At 42.0% G+C, this 19,690-nt stretch overlaps 1 protein-coding gene across 1 annotated transcript in view; it reads left to right on the forward strand.

Annotated features, from left to right (window-relative positions):
- Positions 1-1,654: 1,654 nt before the first annotated feature.
- Positions 1,655-19,690, forward strand: part of EML1 (EMAP like 1) — a 200,070-nt gene continuing 182,034 nt past the window's right edge. Inside the window, exon 1 of the mRNA XM_073349634.1 lies at positions 1,655-1,803. Coding sequence (XP_073205735.1) covers positions 1,773-1,803 — 31 coding nt within the window. The 5' untranslated portion in view covers positions 1,655-1,772. The remainder of the gene's footprint in view (positions 1,804-19,690) is intronic.

A 19,690-nucleotide genomic window follows, 5' to 3' on the forward strand; every position in this document is an offset into this window, starting at 1 on the left:
TAAGTAGTGAAAAGTGCACTGAAGTTTCACAAGAAGTTGGGGAGAGCAGCTGTGCCCTTTGTAAAGTGTGCAAGACAGAGCTCTGCTCTGATGCTCAACAGCTGGAGAAAAAGCAAAGCTCCAAAAGCAGGTCCAGACTGTCCCTCCCAGATCTGTGCCTGGAAGGTTTCTTCCATGTATGGATCTTCCCCTTATCCCTTGGTGCAGAAGTGGGGCTCAGTCACTTCTGTGGAGTCGTCCTTCTCCCTCCAGATCTGACAGAGGGTGCTCTGAGTTTGGGGCTTATGTGGAGGAGGGAGTAGAAGAATGGACAGGGCCCAGAGGGGGCACATAGCCTCTCTCTCCAGCCCTGTAGAGCATCCCTGGAAAACAGAATGCAGAATGCAACTTTATTATCATGTCTGCACAGCTGCCATCCATGTGAGTGTCCCCTCACTGAATAACCGTCTTGTAGCTCCACCAGGAGACCTACAGGTTGCCACAGCCTGGGACACTCCCTGGTAGAGCATCTCCAATTAAGCTTCATGCCAGTGACCAGGAATGAGAAAAGGCCATCAGGGCCAGAGCCTGTGCAGAGGCACAGGACCTCTCCACTTCCCCTTAGTCTCTCAAAGTTCCGGGGCAAGTCCCTTTTCCACCCACTCCAATGAAATAACAATGACCGAATGCAGAGCAGGAATTTCCTCACCTAGCTTCCCCTCTGTAGGGTGTTTTCAGGAGAGGACAATCCAGGACAATAACTGGAGAGAGGCTTGTCCTGGGCACTTTCTGAGGTGCATGGCAAAGGGCAATCTGGTGTGTCACTGTGCACCATACTCAAGAAAAGCAAGGGCTCCTGAATCATTGACGTCACACATTTGACATGCACCTGGGAAGAGTATATATATACGTACATATATGTACATATGTATATCTATACGCTCAGCATGCACCTGGGGAGAGTATATGTGGCTTTCTGCCTCGCCTTCCAGGCAACTCCCCTACACCAGGAGCTCCCTAGAAGTGCAAAGGGGATGGATCAGGAACAGCATCTGCTCCTCTGTAGTGTTTAGAATGTTGTGAAAAGAGGCAGGACTCCTGTGGAGTCTAAGAACAGGACTGTTCAGCTCTGAGGAGCTTTCCCTCTTTGTTCAGGCCCATAGCTAGTCCATAGATCTAGATATATACCAAGGCAAAAGCTACACAGTGTATCTCAGGAATGACACTAACTCAGCAGAGAACTAGGAATGCCCTAGGACAGTGGTTTTCAACCTGTGGTCCTTTGACCCTGGGGGTCAACAGACTATGTCTAAGATTTCCAAAGGGGTCCATGCCTTCATTTGACATTTTTTAGGGGTCCGCACATGGAGAAAGGTTGAAAACTACTGTCCTAGCACTGCAGCTCCCGCCACAAGCTTCACCTCACAGCAATTAGCCAGTTTGTTCGATACAGATTTTCAGCTTAGCGCTTAAAAGCAGTTTCATAAATATTCTATGGCCTTTCAAGCCGTGTAATTTGCCTCTGTGACATTAAAGAGGAAACTCTGTGGAGGGGAGGGATGACAACAAATTTATCCACCAATAGCATGCTCTTTTGGCACAAAAGCACATTCTTATCTTTACATCCCATAATGAGAAGGCAAAGACGGGATTGTTGCTACAACTCCCTGGGTGGGTAGATGTACATTATAGGAGAAGGGTTAGATATTTTTTCCTCTGCTTACCCTAACAGAAGAAACTGAGTTTGTATTTTCCTGTGGTTTTTCTACGTACGGTTGAAGAGAACTGTTCACATGATGTCAGACTGCGAGGGACTGGTTGTGGGTAAGTGCCAGATTTATATTTACCACAGTGTCCTGCCGACTACGTATATATTTACCACAGTGTCCTTCATGTTCTCAGATTGCAAAGTCACACACAAACCCGCTCGGTTTTGAAGGGAGTCTGAGCCATTGCAGGGGAAGAAATCTCATGCATCAACAGAGTTCTGCAAGCTCTTAGTTACAAAATGTACTCGGGTAGCTGCTATTGGGTGGCTAGCCTACGAAGTTACGTTTTCTTAATAAAGGCATGAAAAATAAATGAGACTGCCTTTAGCTAATCAGGGAAGCAGTCTGATTCTGTCAAAATGACAGGATCACAATTTGTGCTCTGGAGCCTCTAAGCAAGAATTTCTGGGAACAGTTTTTGAAACAACTGCCCTGTATATGCACTATGTTAACACATCGATTAACCTTTTCAAATGGCAAGGGGCTGCAGAAAAGACAGCTGAATGTAATAAAGATGGGTCCTTTACTGAGAGAAAATACATACTCTCTGCACTTTATTTTCAAAATCAGTGCCTTGTGTATGCTGCCTATAGCTGAAAAGGTGTCGTTCCCTGACACACATAGCTAGGTCAAACTTTGCTGCACAGGAGTCTGCGGCATGTGGTAGGAAGACATTTCTTAGCCTTTTTGTTTTCTGCCTTTGTATACATAATGTAAACATTTGCTAGATTTTCTACATGAAAGGAAATTCTTGTGGGGACATTGGAGTGATTCTGTGCCAAGGCTTTTGTTAAATAAAAGTGTTCCATTTAAAAACACTACTTGTATTTTGTCATTGCAAGTATTTGTCTTCTCATATTTATAGTGGAATAATTTAGTTTGACTGGCTTGTGATGGCAGAGAGTCAGAGACCAGGTTCTTGCTTTAAAAGTGGAGGTGAAGAGGGGGGAAAGTGGATGAACCATTTCCCCCCTCTCTCATTGTTTCCACTTCAGGGAAGGGGCAATATTAAAAAAAAAAAGGGTAAAAATATGAATATTTTAGTTCAGCATAAGCTGTACCATGGGCAATTTCCTATGCCAGCAGAAGGTCGCTATCATTGTATGAAGGCAGAGCAGAAGTCTATGAAGATGAAAATGTCTTGCTTACCTTATCAATGGGCTGATACCATACCAGAATAGCTTCCTTTCTTCAGCAAAGCTGGCCTTGACTTTAACAGCTTGAGCTATATGTGCTTATTAAGGACTCAGAGTTGAACAGGGATATTTCAGGACAACACTGACAATATTTAGCTGGCATCTGATATTAATGATGAAACTGATATTCGGCATGCAAGGCATGATGGGTGTGAAAGTTGCTTATATCTGAATTATCTTTGCAATTGCAAGGGCCCAGGATGTTTCCTTTGCAGAAAGTTGTTGACAGTGTGTAGCTTTATGGGTTTGGGGTTGTTTTTTTGAGGGGAGGGAGGATGGGAGTTGTTGGATGAAGAAGGGAATAAATATCAGAGATGGGTCGAGCTGTAAAGTTTGGATCTTGATGCAGCTCTGAAACTTTCCTGCACTTGCAGGCTGTTCAGAGCAGGAGGTTTGGTTTCCTCACCATCGTTCTCATATTCTCCCCTCCTTCTCCAGTCATCTTGGCAACGTCTCCAGTCCACTCACTACCTCCTGTACCAGACATCATGGCTGACCCATGCTCTTTTCACTCTCCCTGATACGGGGCAGAGCTAGCTGGGTGGTAGCCAAACCTGTGGACACCACATGTGATTTCCTGGATTTAGTGCTGTGCATGTGTAGAGTCATAAGTATCACTATTGCACTGTATGTGGTTATTAAACTATTTTTAATATTCTAGTTGCTGACAGTTTGTCTCATGTTAATGGATTTGGGGAAGACCAAATAATTCCCTTGATGGTAACATTTTTTTCCACCACTATTTGGAAGATTAAAACTTTATCAATAAAATGTCTGTAAATAAGGGTATAAAACATGAATAGAAAAGTCTCTGTTACAATATGATTACAACATGATGGTCCAAATACCACCCTACTGATTCCGATGAGAATTGTATGGTGTAATTGAGGCCAACATTTGACCTCGTATTTTTAAGACTCATGTTGAATGGGCCTAGACAATAGACTTGCAAAAAAGTTACAGTAATATATTTAAGATTAACATTGTAAAGTGGCTAGACAATACAGATTTATTTATAGCACAGTGTGTGTGTGTGTATGTATTTACTCTGTACTATAAATAGGTCTGTATTGTCTAGCCACATTACAACGTTAATCTTATATAAAATAATTGTAACAACCTTTTGGAACGTATACGCCTAATAAACAATCTTACAAATTAAAGTTTATAGTTACAGTAAATGAATGCCAAAATTTCTACACGACTTTCAGCCTACACAAGAATGTAGTAGGAACAGTTGCATAATTGTTCAGGTCAGATAAGCGTTACAGAGAAAATTGTTGAATATGTCCTTTTGATTTTAAGTAGCAGGATATGAACTGGCCAATGTAACTTTTTAACAATAAACTTCATTTAATAGTAAAACTTATATTTCTGAATTAGAAAGAACTAGGCAGCTTTTCAGGGTCTAAACATTGAGTTTTTACTTCTGTAACACAGAGGCTTGTGATTTATGTTAGGTTCCCATATGCCTACAGTGTTTCATTGGTTCAGAATAGAATGTTAAATGGGCAGAAGACAACAGCCTGTAGAAAGAAGTTTCATTTTGTCTTTTCAATACAGCATATGAGACACAGAAACTGTCAGAGTTGCAGAAATGTTTAAAATAATTCACTGTCAGACTGGACTGAATTCCACCCAAAATGTGCTTGTGCACTTTAAAGTGCTGAGATCAAAATGAATCAATTAGTGAACAGAATTTTTAAATTTATTCCATTAATTTTCCGAGACTATTGTGACATGAGTATATAAAGACAAAAGAAGGATCAGTCACTTCAGGACAAGTGCACTGCCTTCAGTTTCTTTCATATTAGCAATTATTGATATACCGATGCTATCCATTAGTGCGAGGTACATAGATTTACTGTCATTGCTACATGCAGATAAAAGCAAAATACATCAATTATTTAAGTGCTTCCCTGGGTGTGTACTATTTTTCTCTTGTAAGAAGACACAGTTCAGTCTCTGTACAACTGAACCACCTTTCATGCTCCCAGCATTTTGATTAGGAACAAGTGAGTCATAATGGTTCTGGTTCTTACCATAACCTCCCAGACTTCAGATAAACCTCTGAAGTCAAGGAAAGGTCCTTAAAATGTCTGTTCACTTATTTTCCCCTCAGAAACTGTTCATGAGAGAGTAACAGTACAGACTAGTTGTGAATAGCATCATTCTTTTGCTATAGTCCTGGAGAATTCAGCTGTGCTGTGATATAGATTTTTATTGCCAAGAGTGGGCACTACAGTTCAAATATAGAGAATCTCACCGATACATCTGTTATCTTTTATTTAGTAAAATGTTGCTCACATATGGAAGAAAGAGAATTGATTTCTCTAGGTCTGCCGCAGGTGTCAGGGGGCCCAGTACTTTTCCTCCCAAACTCTTATATTTGTTTGTACAGAGGAAGGGAAAAAAAACCTATGAAGTGTGTTCTTGAACACCTCATTAAATATCACCCCACATCAGATGAGAATTGTACATTTCAACATGCCCTGGAGATGTTGTGGGCACCTGGCTAAAATGTGGTGTGCTTCTCGGGAAAGGGATATCCCAGGAACCTATAGGCAGTACAGGTGTCTTACTAGACACACCATCTAGTCAGGTTATACAGGGGTACATTTGGGCCTGCACTGAGAACTTGGTTAGCAGTGCTGTTGATAATGGGTGAAAGGAAATAGAATCCAGCTCACTCTCTCATAGTCACGTTGTCTCCGCAGGACTAATGGGAATCAGAAATTATAAAAATATATTTTTGTCACTAAAAGCAGGAGGGATGGCACAGCAGATGCACAGGGAGCAGATCTGTCCAGGGAAATTGCCCCATTTTTATGTAGTCCCTTTTTAAATTAGAACAAGGCTTTGAAATGGTTTTTAAGGAGGCACAGTGGAAAGTATTTAGCTTTTTGCTCTTTATGGCAGGAGCAGACATTTTGCAGAACAAGAGCCCAATCCTACAAATGCTTAGGCACTTGATGAGTAGTCTCATTAAATTCATGCATTTGCAGGATTGGACCCTAACAATTGGCCCCATGCTCATGTTATGTCAGCAAGGGCTATGTGCAATATAAAATTAGTGCCCCCAATTTCCTGGGGTAAGGAGGAGGCTATGAGCCTTATTTCTTGTGTTTGCCCCAACTGCCCAATACAGATCAGAGCTATTGATTAACTGGAATCAGCCAGCCCTCTCAGGATTGTTGGTCCTCTCGGGCGTAAATGTTAGCTTCCCAACTCCACTCAAAATAGGCTGCGCTTCGTGCAACACTGCCTTATGTATTGAGGTCCCTCAGCAAGTTTGGATGCTTGAAGACCTGGGCCCTGCAAACGCCCCAGACAGTAATGCTAGAGCAACCTTGTAATCAATAAAAGGAAACCACCATAAACTTTTCAGCACTGGGGAAATATGCTCTGAGGACCAAATTCTCAGCTATTGTAAATGGGTGCAACTCTGTTGAAGTCAGTGGGGCTGTGCCCCTTTACACCAACAGAAAATTTGGCCCTGAATGTTAAGTCCAGAGGAGACAGATGCCTTTGCTGGTTATCTGGAGCTTGTGTAACCCACACACCACCTGGGTGTGGTGTTCTGTCCTATCTAGTGGCACCGAGACCACTTAAAAAGAGAGATTAAGGAGTTTGCTCTACAGCCTTAGCTAACAGCCAGTTGGCTTTTAGCTCATGTGGTAGAGACTCATGCACTAAGCTCTAGAGGTCCCAGGTTCAATCCTGCCCACTGACGACCAGGGTCTATTGGCATTACAAGTGGGGGCTCGTCCGGGATTTCAACTGGGAAGACTCTGAAGCATGGGACATGCTTCCTCAGCTAGGGGAAGTATGTAACCCCCACACCTTCTGGGTGTGGTGTTCTGTCCCATGTAGTGGCACCAAGACCACTTAGAGAGAGAAAGCAATTAATGAGTCTGCGCTACGGCCTTCGCTAACAGGCAGTTGGCTTTTGGCTCATGCACTAAGCTCCAGAGGTCACTGGTTCAATCCCACCCGCGGCGACCAGCATCTGTCAGTGTTACACTTGTACAATGCTACCCTGGAAGGCCTGCAAGTTCAGCATTGCAGTTGTCTAGTACATGGAAAACCATATTTCAAATCAGTCTACAAAAACAATGGCCACAGCTTAGAAATATTCCTAAAAGGGTAAAGTTAAAAATCAGCTAATATGTATCATGAAGAAAAATGCTGAGTCCACTGATGCAAAGTTGCTCACATCAAAAAGGAACACTATCGTGTGGCAGGTGGACCAGTGGGTTCTGTTCCTGGTTCTACTATGGACTTGCTGTGTGCCTTTGGAGAAGACATGTCACCTTTCTGCACATCAGTCTCTGTAAAAGTGGATTAATGGATCCTTGCCCAGCTTTGCAAAACACTTTGAAAACTGCAAATGAAAAGCACTGTGTGAGCACTTTAGCACGTGAGAGGTGTCCACTGAGACCATTGTAGAATTATGTATGTCAGAAGAAGCACTAATGGCTGTGTCCAGCAAATTGCTCTGCACCCTCAACACCTTTCATAATTCAGTGAGAGTTGTGGATGATGAATGCACCACAGAATCATTGGGCTAGGTGCAAGAATCGTTTGGCAAAATTCTATGGCCAGTGCTATCCAGGAAATCAGATGATCATTCAAAGATTTTCCAGTGGAATGTTGTTCCATCAGACAATGCCGGTTCAGTGAAACCTGCTGTACTGCTTGGATTGTAAGTTCTTTGATGGTGTCTTTTTGTCCTGTGTTTTGTACAGTGCCTAGCACAGTGGGGCCTGGTCCATGACTAAAGCTCCTAAATGCTCACACAATACAAATAATAAATAATAATAATGATCCCTTGTGGCCTTAAAAATCTATGAATCATCATAATCAGGCCCACAGATATTGAAACATAAATGTGAATCTAGAGCCCCCAGGAGTCTGTGTTTCACAGGAATAACATCAGAGGTAGATTTGTGGTAACAAGCTAGCCCTGCTGAGACACATGAAGGAAAACATGTCAAAAACAGGCCAGAAAAGCCCTCTCTGTGCATGAAGCATTTCAAGAGCACCCCATGATCCACAATACCAAAAGGAGCCAAAGGAACATAAAGAGTTAAAATATACTGTGTGAAGAATCCACCTGCTACAGAAGGACATTAGAATATAAACCTTGGTTAAAACAACTCTTGAGTGAGGCCTGATTGGAGATTTTAAAACACTGGTTTCAGAGAGATGTGGCTGCAGTAGCCTATTCATGGCTTCACCGCACTCCCACCCTCAGATCTTTTGTTGGCTAGTCCTGAAACCTGAAAGCTTCCTAATCAATGTCAAAATTGACGCAATCTTGTTAAAGGGAGAGAGCCATGGGGCTAGAATCTGCTCCCAGTTACACTTGTGTAAATCCAGACTAACGCCAGTGAAAGCAGAATCTGATCCTTCATCATCAAAGCCAAAGAAAATGAGAATGGGGAAGTGAGACCTGTACCCAGTTATGCTCTTTACCTGGGCTTTGTCTACCCTGTGGGTTTGTCCTAGTTCCAGTAATCCGTGTAGCTGCACCAGTGCAAACCTCCAGTGCGTATAGACACTAAATCACTAACAGTCACCGTTCACACTATCTCAGAGGTAAGATCACTGACTCACTTTGTAACCTTGGGCAAGTCACTTATCCAAGTTATTTGCTAAGTGCTTCAGTTTGCTCATATGCAAAGCAGTGATGATACTTAACCACCAGGTTTGTGAGGAGCTTTTATATTTAAGGATTGAAAACTAAACAAACAAAGTGTGATTATTTCAACTCATTCACATAGTTGGTGTTATGAATGTAAATCCCTCCTCTATTAACAGAGGGCGAAGGGCTGTGTGAACCATTGCAATTTGTTTGCTTTTAAAACGTTTGTGATTTTCCAGTGTGCCTAAGTTTGCAGATGCTGCAGTTTGAAAGGTTTGTATCCAAATGAATCTATTCCTTTCCACATCTGAATCTCCTTTTAAATTCATGGGTTTGATTTGGCAAGCTCTGGATTGCCCTTGTTTGTGGGATTACTGTTTATGTCAGAATTTTCCCTTTAAACCTGTAACAGTCATCTAATGAGTCTAAAACACTTCCAACTAACTAATGGGATTAACAATAATACATTAAGCCACTGTCTATGACAGGCACAGAGGTAACTCCATGTCGCTCTGATACATTACATTTATTGGTCTGTTCACACAGAAGATGTCAAAAATATTTCAAAATCTATAGGAAGAGTGACTATTATCATCCTCAGCTCCCATAGAAGAATGACCTCAGGATTTGGCTCCTAGATAGGAAAAGGTTCATCCCTTGGAGGTAATCTTACTGTAGCCTGGTATGGCAGAAGGTACCATGCAAAGAGTTTTCTAGCATTGCTGGGTCTGTGCCCCTAAAGTTCATTTTGCGGATACATCAGTCTTATATCAGAGGGGTAGCTGTGTTAGTCTGTAACCACAAAAACAATGAGGAGTGCGGTAGCACCTTAAAGACTAACAGATTTATTTGGGCAGAAGTGGTTTTTTACCCTGAAAGCTTATGCCCAAATAAATCTGTTAGTCTTTAAGGTGCCACCAGACTCCTCATTGTTTTTATCAGTCGGATAGCATCTGCAAACAGAAAGAATCTTGAGTTGCAGGGACTTGAAGGTGTCTTTGAAACCAGCTATTCATGACTGTGGATCCCAGTGAAGTCAGTGTCAAGCTCCCATTGACTTAAGGAGGAACAGAGTCAGGCCCAAGGAGTGAGTTGCTGAAAAGAATGTCCACTGAACTTTAGATTTCCTTGTGATGCCCTTATCAGCTGACCAACATCAGTAGGTTTCCACCATGAATGATGGCCAGCAGTGATCACTAGATGAAAATTAGCAAAATTGCCAAGCACTGTAGCTTCCACATTAGCTTCCGTCTTCTAAGGGATAGCTCACTGAATAGCAGAGAAGTAAAATAGTTACACCTTTGCTGTTGCAACAATTGCCAGGCGCGAGGTTGTAGGAGACACCACCACAGGGCAAAGTGGATGAAAAAAAATGAAGAATCACTAGCAACCTTCGCAGGCCAGAAGCGTCAGGACCCAGCAGCAATCCATGCAGCTCCTCACCACATGCTCTGATGAGAGAGAACAGCCCTGCAGATCCTCAGCTCCACACAAGTTATTTTAAAAAAATCTGCTTCAGAACCCAACACGAGCCGATTAAAAAGCAGGTTTGCTTGCAGAGCATTTGAGCTGCTGCCTGTAGAGTTTACTGAGCGGAGTAGGTTATCCCAGCAGGAGTCTCTCCTTCCCGTCCAGCAGAGATACAGAGAGAGTCACTCAAATTATAGGTTTTACCCAAAAGTTAAGCCCTTGTTAATCACGGATATGACTGAGGAAAAAATGACACCCTAGCTAATCCCCTGTTAAGCCCAGGACATCTTATGTTATGAATTTATTTGAAAACTATTTTTAGTGACCATATGCTGTTGTTTAGAACACGTTTCTCAGAATGATTTCACACTTGGGTTTTTTTATGCTTTTTCATCTTTCCTAAATCATTGTAGTGAGGCCTCCATGACAGATATCTAGCTGTAAATAGATAGATGGACTCAGATCCCTAGATAGGTCAGCTCAGTCATTCCTCTCCAGGAGGATTCACTGAGTTCCATGCAGTTCTGTGTGTGGTCTTTCTGATGGTAGTTTAACAACCAAGATTCTTTCGTGTGTGGGAACTTTAAAGTGCTTGTGGCCATAGGCGCTGACTCCAGGGCTGGAGCACCCACAGAGAAAAATTGGTGAGTGCTCTGCACCCACCGGCAGCTCCCCACCCTGCCCCCGACTCCAGCTCACCTCTGCTCTGCCTCCACCTCCTCTGTGAGGGCGCTGTGTGCCTGCTTTCCCCCCCCATCTCCCAGTGCTTGTGCCGCGAAACAGCTGTTTCACGAGGTGGGGAGGAGGGGGAATGTGGCGGGAATGTGGCTGGGGGATGTGGCGGGGTCTGGGCAGGGATTTGGGGAGGGGTCCAATAGGGGCAGTGAGGGGGCGGAGTTGGGGCGGGGCTAGGAGGGTGCGAGCACCCATTGGCACCGGGGAAAGTTGGCGCCTGGGTTTGTGGCACTTAGCCTCAATGGTCAGAGCGTATTTTATTCACATTAAGAGTGCAGGGCACCTAATTCAAACTTGGTTAATTCATATGGGCAAAAGTTTCTAGTGTAGACCTGACCTTTGATCCAAAGACCATCACAGAACTCACAAAACCAGTGGGTGTGCCTGAAAGCACCCTCCTTCAGGCTGAACAGAAGGAGCAATCAACCCCCCTCCACTTGTATAGTAAAACAGCTAGGGGTTGTAGGGTCCACCCAAGGCAAATGGCTGCATATCAGAATAGAACTAAGCTTATGGACTCAGGGATTCCCTGTGGCACAAATGGATGGAATAGAATGTTGGTTGTAGGCTATGTGCGTTGGAAGCAGAAGGCCTGAAGAAACAGCTGTGAATGTGATCCTGAGGGGAAGCAGAGGGACAGAGTTTCTTGGGTCCAGAGCTCACTGGAGTGACAGTGTTGGAAATTTCTGAGCAGTTCTTTGTTTCTGCGGGTGTTCAGGGAAATAGGACTTTGTGTACATTTTTTGTAAAATAGGCAACACTTTTACAATTATAGACTGATTCTAGGAGCATACAGTTTTCTGTCCCAGCACTCATGGCTTCACCACACAGAAACAGTAACAGGAGCAGGAAATTTCAAAGTCCCTATCATTTGTTCCAATGAAATACATGTCTTTTGTGTAGTTGGTGTGACACTGCCAATCCTGCCAGACTATAGTAGAACCTCAGAGTTACAAACACCAGAGTTATGAACTGACCGGTCAACCACACACCTCATTTGCAATAGGAAATATGCAGTTAGGCAGTAGCAGAGACAAAAAAAGGAAACACAGTACTGTGTTAAATGTAAACTCTTTTTTTTAAAAAGGGAAAGTTTAAAAAAAAGCTTTGTCAAGGCAAAGAAACTGTTTCTGTGTTTAATTTAAATTAAGATGTTAAAAGCAGAATTTTTCTTCTGCATAGCTGCATTAAGTCAATGTTCAGTTGTAAACTTTTGAAAGAACAACCATAAAGTTTTGTTCGGAGTTACGAACATTTCAGAGTTACAAACAACCTCCATTTCCGAGGTGTCTGTAACTCTGAGGTCCTACTGTATCACTAAACAACTAGTGAAGTACCAAGTTATTATTACTACAGCAAGCTAAGGAAGTGTTGTTATCAGTGATCTGGGTATGAAATAAAAAAGCAGTTTATTTTTTTTTAAACTGAAGTGCTTCCAGTGATGATATGAATGAGATGGTGTGTTCCTGCAAGACTGATCTGTCATCTTCAACAGACTTTGGTGTCTCCCAACCCTCAAGGAATTGTTTCCTGCATTTACAATCAGTCCCAAAAGGGCAATTCAGGCATAACAGTTTGTGTGAGGGTATTGAACCCATGAGATGGCGGTAATTTTCTCCAGGGAACGGCTCCTGAAATGTTGATCCATCTCAGTGTTGCCAAGTCTCGTGATTTTTGGTGTGGGTTTTTTTAAGCTCAATAGCTGGTATCATGAGATTCTCAGCTTTTATTTAACCACTCCTCCAACATTTTAGTTTACATGGGAAAAGCTGTAAAATGTGAACTGAGTGCACCCTAAGGGTTCAAACCAGAAAGAGAACAAAAAGAACTCCAACTTAGAGCTGGGCAACCTTTTTCAGCTGAAACTCTTTTTAGATTAAAAAATGCAGCTTCAGGTCAATCCAAACATTTTGGGAATTCAGATTGAATTCACCAAGTTGTTTGGCCAAAAAAAAAAGAAGAAATCTGGAAAAAAATCTAAACATTTTGTTTCAATATTTTCAACATGAAATCTTTCAGTTCTTCAATTTGAAATGGTTTTTCATTGCGAACTTCACTTCAATTTAAAAACAAAAGTATGACAAGCCCCCAGAAGCAAAATGAAACGTCAGATTTTGGGTTGAATAAATGTTTAGGTGGACCTCAAATGATTTTTTCCCTACTTTTTCAGTTAATTCAAAAATGCAAAATAATTCATGTGATTTTTTTTTTTGAATGCTTGGGATTGGCAGTACTGCTATCAAGTTGTCTGGAGTGGCTCAGGAGAATGAATACCAACCTCAGATCAGACTGTTAAGAAGCAAGGCACAATCCCCAAACTGGTTGTGAATTCTATACTCAGATTTCACTTACCAAGTATCAAGCGTAAATGCTCAGGCACTTTAACAGCTTAACCATGGTGTCACAGACAGTCCTCTTGGGTGCTCCAATCTATCTCGTTACCCAGATAAGCTTGCCTTGTGACAGATAGTCCCTTACACCAAAAATCACATCATCATTCAGATTACACTGAGTCCCAAAGGACCAGTCACTTACCCCAGGTCAATTGCACCTTTGATCCTACACCAAAGACAACTCTCATAGCCAATCCAATAATAAACTAACTGAAGATTTATTAACTAAGAAAAAGAAATGAGAGTTGTTTACAAGACTAAAGCAGGTAAACATACACACACAAATGAGTTACAGTCTTAGATTCCAAAAAGTAATGGAGGCTGCTGTAGTATGCAAGCTCTATATGTCCGCTAGGACTAACCCAGGCTAAGCAGCTGGGGATCCTTTGCTTATGCTTAGAAATTTTGCCCTTCCAAAATCCAAGCAGCATAGAGATCCAGTGTCTGCCTGTCAGGGTTTTTATTCCCTTCCCCAGAGTTCAAGCTGCTAGGATGAGTCCTCATGCACGTCACCTCTTCATGGGTGTATGGCGGGGGCGGGGGGGGGCCAGGAAGGGCAAATCAGCAAAGTCTAATGTCCTCTGATATTCCACAATAGCTTGTCTGGTGTCTGTGGGCCTTCTTTTGTTGGGCAGGAAATACCTCTTGTGGCAAACTAGTATTCCACATGTGGTAATGCTTCTCTCCTGACTGTCGGGGTTTACAGTTTCAGAGCAAATACTTAACATGGAAAACAGATATTATAAGTCAGATTAATGTATGCAGCAACTTACAGGCATTTCATAAAGTCTAAACGCATTGTTATAAATCTAATACTTGCTTCACCAATACTAACACATAGGTGAGACAGGCTGTTTTCCAGCTGTGCATTTGTCAGTGTTCAGTTGAGGCCTTGGGGCTTTCACATGAGCTGGAACCTGGTCTGCCAGCATCACAACTGCTATCTACCTTCCACACCCATCACTCTAATATCACATTTTTCCCTAGTAGGGTTTGGGAGTGAGGCTTGTCAAGAGGGTTCAGTGAGGTTTTTCGATATTTTAGTCAAAATGAGAAGAGGTATGTGAGAAAGAGGGTGAATAAGAGGTTAGGCTGGGAAAAACACACAAAGCCCAGGACTGGAGGGCAGGTGGAGATTTTTTTATCTGATGAAAACTGCCTTTTTAAACACCCAACCACACTTTTGCAAAAAAAAAAGATTAAAATAAATAAAGTCCATTTTGAATCATTTTGTCAAAAAATTGGAAATTTCCAAGGAAATGTCTAACAAAATGAAATTTTCTGTTCAAAAATTTTCACAGGAGAAACAATTCCCAATTTTTTCAACCAAACTCTCAAAAATATTTGTGGGATGGGAAAACCATTTCCTGCCCAGCTCTAGTTATGAGGCAGCACAGGTTGAACAGCTAAGAGTTTATTTATTCCAGCAACCACTACAAATACTGCCTTCCAAACATCAAAAAGGACAAGAGTACTTGTGGCACCTTAGAGACTAACAAATTTATTTGAGTATAAGCTTTTGTGGGCTAAAACCCACTTCATCAGATGCATGCAGTGGAAAAAACAGTAGGAAGATAGATATATATATACACACAGAACATGAAACAATGGGTTTTATCATACACACTATAATGAGCGTGATCAGTTAAGTTGAGCTATTACCAGCAGGAGAGAGAAAAAACCTTTTGTAGTGATAATCAAGATGGGCCATTTCCAGCAGTTGACAAGAACAAGTGAGGAAGAGTAGCGGGGGGAAATAAACATGGGAAAATAGTTTTACTTTGTGTAATGACACATCCACTCCCAGTCCTTATTCAAGCCTAATTTAATGGTGTCCATTTTGAAGATTAATTCCAATTCAGCAGTCTCTCATTGGAATCTGTTTCTGAAGTTTTTTTGTTGTAATATTGCGACTTTTAGGCCTGTAATCAAGTGACCAGGGAGCTTGAAGTGTTCTCCAACTGGTTTTCGAATGTTGTAATTCTTGATGTCTGATTTGTGTCCATTTATTCTTTTACGTAGAGACTGTCTGGTTTGGTCAATGTACATGGCAGAGGGGCATTGCTGGCACATGATGGAATGTATCATATTGGTAAATGTGCAGGTGAACGAGCCTTGGATAGCGTGGCTGATGTGATTAGGCCCTATGATGGTGTCCCCTGAACAGATATGTGGACACAGTTGTCAACGGGCTTTGTTGCAAGGATAGGTTCCTGGGTTAGTGTTTTTGTTGTGTGATGTGTGGTTGCTGGTGAGTATTTGCTTCAGTTTGGGGGGCTGTCTGTAAGCAAGGACTGGCCTGTCTCCCAAGATCTGTGAGACTGATGGGTCATCCTTCAGGATAGGTTGTAGATCCTTGATGATGCGCTAGAGAGGTTTTAGTTGGGGGCTGAAGGTGATGGCTAGTGGTGTTCCGTTATTTTCTTTGTTGGGCCTGTCCTGTAGTAGGTAACTTCTGGGTACTCTTCTGGCTCTGTCAATCTGTTTCTTCACTTCAGCAGGTGGGTATTGTAGTTCTAAGAATGCTTGATAGAGATCTTGTAGGTGTTTGTCTCTGTCTGAGGGGTTGGAGCAAATGCAGTTGTATTGTAGAGCTTGGCTGTAGACAATGGATCGTGTGGTGTGGTCTGGATGAAAGCTGGAGGCATGTAGGTAAGTATAGCGGTCAGTAGGTTTCCAGTATAGGGTGGTGTTTATGTGACCATTGTTTATTAACACTGTAGTGTCCAGGAAGTGGATCTCTTGTGTGGACTGGTCCAGGCTGAGGTTGATGGTGGGATGGAAATGGCTGAAATCATGCTGGAATTCCACAAGGGCTTCTTTTCCATGGGTCCAGATGATGAAGATGTCATCAATGTAGCTCAAGTAGAGTAGAGACATTAGGGGATGCGAGCTGAGGAAGCGTTGTTCTAAGTCAGCCATAAAAATGTTGGCATACTGTGGGGCCATGCAGGTAACCATAGCAGTGCCGCTGATTTGAAGGTATATGTTGTCCCCAAATGTGAAATAGTTTAATAGATTCATAGATTCATAGATATTTAGGTCAGAAGGGACCATTATGATCATCTAGTCTGACCTCCTGCACAATGCAGGCCACAGAATTTCACCTACCACTCCTGCAAAAAACCTCTCACCTATGTCTGAGCTATTGAAGTCCTCAAATCGTGGTTTAAAGACTTCAAGGAGCAGAGAATCCTCCAGCAAGTGACCCGTGCCCCATGCTACAGAGGAAGGCGAAAAACCTCCAGGGCCTCTTCCAATCTGCCCTGGAGGAAAATTCCCTCCCAACCCCAAATATGGCGATCAGCTAAACCCTGAGCATATGGGCACGATTCACTAGTCAGACACTACAGAAAATTCTTTCCTGGGTAACTCAGATCCCACCCCATCTAATATCCCATCACAGGCCATTGGGCCTATTTACCATGAATATTTAATTACCAAAACCATGTTATCCCATCATACCATCTCCTCCATAAACTGATAGAGTTTAATCTTAAAGCCAGATAGATCTTTTGTCCCCACTGCTTCCCTTGGAAGGCTATTCCAAAACTTCACTCCTCTGATGGTTAGAAACCTTCGTCTAATTTCAAGTCTAAACTTCCTGGTGGCCAGTTTATATCCATTTGTTCTTGTGTCCACATTGGTACTGAGCTTAAATAATTCCTCTCCCTCTCCGGTATTTATCCCTCTGATATATTTATAGAGAGAAATCATATCTCCCCTCAACCTTCTTTTAGTTAGGCTAAACAAGCCAAGCTCCTTGAGTCTCCTTTCATAAGACAAGTTTTCCATTCCTCGGATCATCCTAGTAGCCCTTCTCTGTACCTGTTCCAGTTTGAATTCATCCTTCTTAAACATGGGAGATCAGAACTGCACACAGTATTCCAGGTGAGGTCTCACCAGTGCCTTGTATAACGGTACTAAAACCTCCTTATCCCTACTGGAAATACCTCTCCTGATGCATCCCAAGACCACATTAGCTTTTTTTACAGCCATATCACATTGGCGGCTCATAGTCATCCTATGATCAACCAATACTCCAAGGTCCTTCTCCTCCTCTGTTACTTCTAATTGATGCGTCCCCAGTTTATAACTAAAATTCTTGTTATTAATCCCTAACTGCATCACCTTACACTTCTCACTATTAAATTTCATCCTATTACTATTACTCCAGTTTACAAGGTCATCCAGATCCTCCTGTAGGATATCCCTGTCCTTCTCTAAATTGGCAATACCTCCCAGCTTTGTATCATCGCAAACTTTATTAGCACACTCCCACTTTTTGTGCCGAGGTCAGTAATAAAAAGATTAAATAAGATTGGTCCCAAAACCAATCCTTGAGGAACTCCACTGGTAACCTCCCTCCAGCCTGACAGTTCACCTTTCAGTAGGACCCATTGTAGTCTCCCCTTTAACCAATTCCTTATCCACCTTTCAATTTTCATATTGATCCCCATCTGTTCCAATTTAACTAATAATTCTCCATGTGGCACGGTATCAAACGCTTACTGAAATCTAGGTAAATTAGATCCACTGCGTTTCCTTTGTCTAAAAAATCTGTTACTTTCTGAAAGAAGGAGAGTTATGGGTGAGGACAAAGTCACAAAGTTCAGCCACCAGGTTTGCTGTGACATTATTGGAGATATTGTTCCTGATGGCTTGTAGTCCATCTTTGAGTGGAATGTTGGTGTAGAGGGCTTCTACATCCATAGTGGCTAAGATGGTGTTTTATTACCCTCTGATCCTACTGACTTCCTGAGGAAACTACAATCCATCACTGGTCTTCCTGAAAACACCATCTTAGCCACTATGGATGTAGAAGCCCCCTAATAATCTCTGTAATGATGTGTTTACTTGCAGAATATTATTGAACCACTAGATGTCTCTGTGGTTTCCAGACGGGGTGTGGTCCATGGTCAACAAGAGAGATAAAATAGGAACTCAAGTTGTGAGCAAGACTGTTTGTGTCTATAATTTGTACTTGCTTTATTTTATAAATGTCTCCTGTTTAAAAAGGAATGTGATTCCATATATCATGCAATCACTATGCCCTCCAGGTCCTGCTAACAACTGGCAGGATGGACCATTACTTTCTATCTTTGCTTTGCAAATCTGATTAATTGCAGCAGTATTAATTTTATGTCCAAACTCAGTTGGGCTATGAGGACTAGCTAGCTGATCACCTCTTTTTAATACAATCTTTTAGGACGGACCATGTTTTGGCTGTACAAGGGGAAGATGAAATACTTTTGGACTACTCAACACATCACAAATTTTGACTTTTGCATATTACTAGTTGGCCACACATGTCAGAATTTGCTGTAGGTGAATGTTTGAGCATTCAGGCTTAAAATTTGCTTGTCACAAGTATTTGTGATAATAAAGTTTGTGTGTCTGTTCATGGAAAGCAAACACAAAAAGTAGTTTTCAACTTTGAGTGAAGATCTGGAGAAATTTTTTGTCTTCCAGTGTTTGCTCAGCTCTAATAAGGAATAATGTTTCCTTAATTGTATATAATAAATGTATAATTCTATCAAGGGGTCTGGTGACAACCCAAAACCAAAAAAGTGAAATGTGAGCAGCTTGTTTGTGTTACTAGAAGCCCAAACAGAATTACAGCCTTTAATTATGTGCATTTGAGGTATATTATTTAATGTAATTGGGATGGACCATCTCATTACACCAAAGTTCAACCCCACTCAAACATGGGTTCAAAAGTACAGCTGGAATTGTATTGGGTTTATCTTCCTCTTAGGAGAGAGGATCTGGAAAAAGGAGCAGAAAAAAAATGAAAGAAAAAAATAAATGTAGTACGTGGAGGTCATACATTTATGCCAGGTTAGCATGGGAGAAGGAGGAAGAAGGGTGGGGAAGAGGGCAATGGGGCAAGACTTCCATCCCAAATACATAGCATAGGGTTCCTGTCCACAACAAAAACATGTTCCTGTGCGTTTTTTTTAAAGAAAAACTGAATCACACTTGGAAAAAATCCATTGCTTCTCTTCATCACCGGTGTAACTTCACTGGGTTCACTGGAATTATTTCAGACATGAATTTGGCTCTATTCATTTAAATCACAGGAACCAGATTTTTTTTTAATTAACCTATTTTGTAATCCCCAAAAATAGTCTGAGAAGTTTGCATAATCTCCAACTCTACTGAGTTTGTCCATCCCTAACTATAAGCCATGAATACATAATTCCTCTAACATTTTATGGGCTTGCTCCTGCTTCTATTGAAGTTAGTGGTCCAGATTGTGGGCTATGTTTTGGACCATTTACTCTGCTCTGTGGTGTAAAGGGGCTGGAAAGTAGCTAGGTCTCTCCACCTGAGAATTACTTCAGCACAGGAGAGTTCCCTACTACATGGTGTACTTTTAGGGCCAGCAAAACTTCTTGATGTTGCCCCTGGCATGCCTGGGAGTCAGAAGAGATACGTAGGGGAGAACAATAAACCACCGACTGACAGCATCATTGAATCTATGGATCAGTATAACAC

Source organism: Lepidochelys kempii, chromosome 6 (assembly GCF_965140265.1).
Source record: "Lepidochelys kempii isolate rLepKem1 chromosome 6, rLepKem1.hap2, whole genome shotgun sequence".
In the NCBI taxonomy this organism is placed as follows: Eukaryota; Metazoa; Chordata; order Testudines; family Cheloniidae; genus Lepidochelys; species Lepidochelys kempii.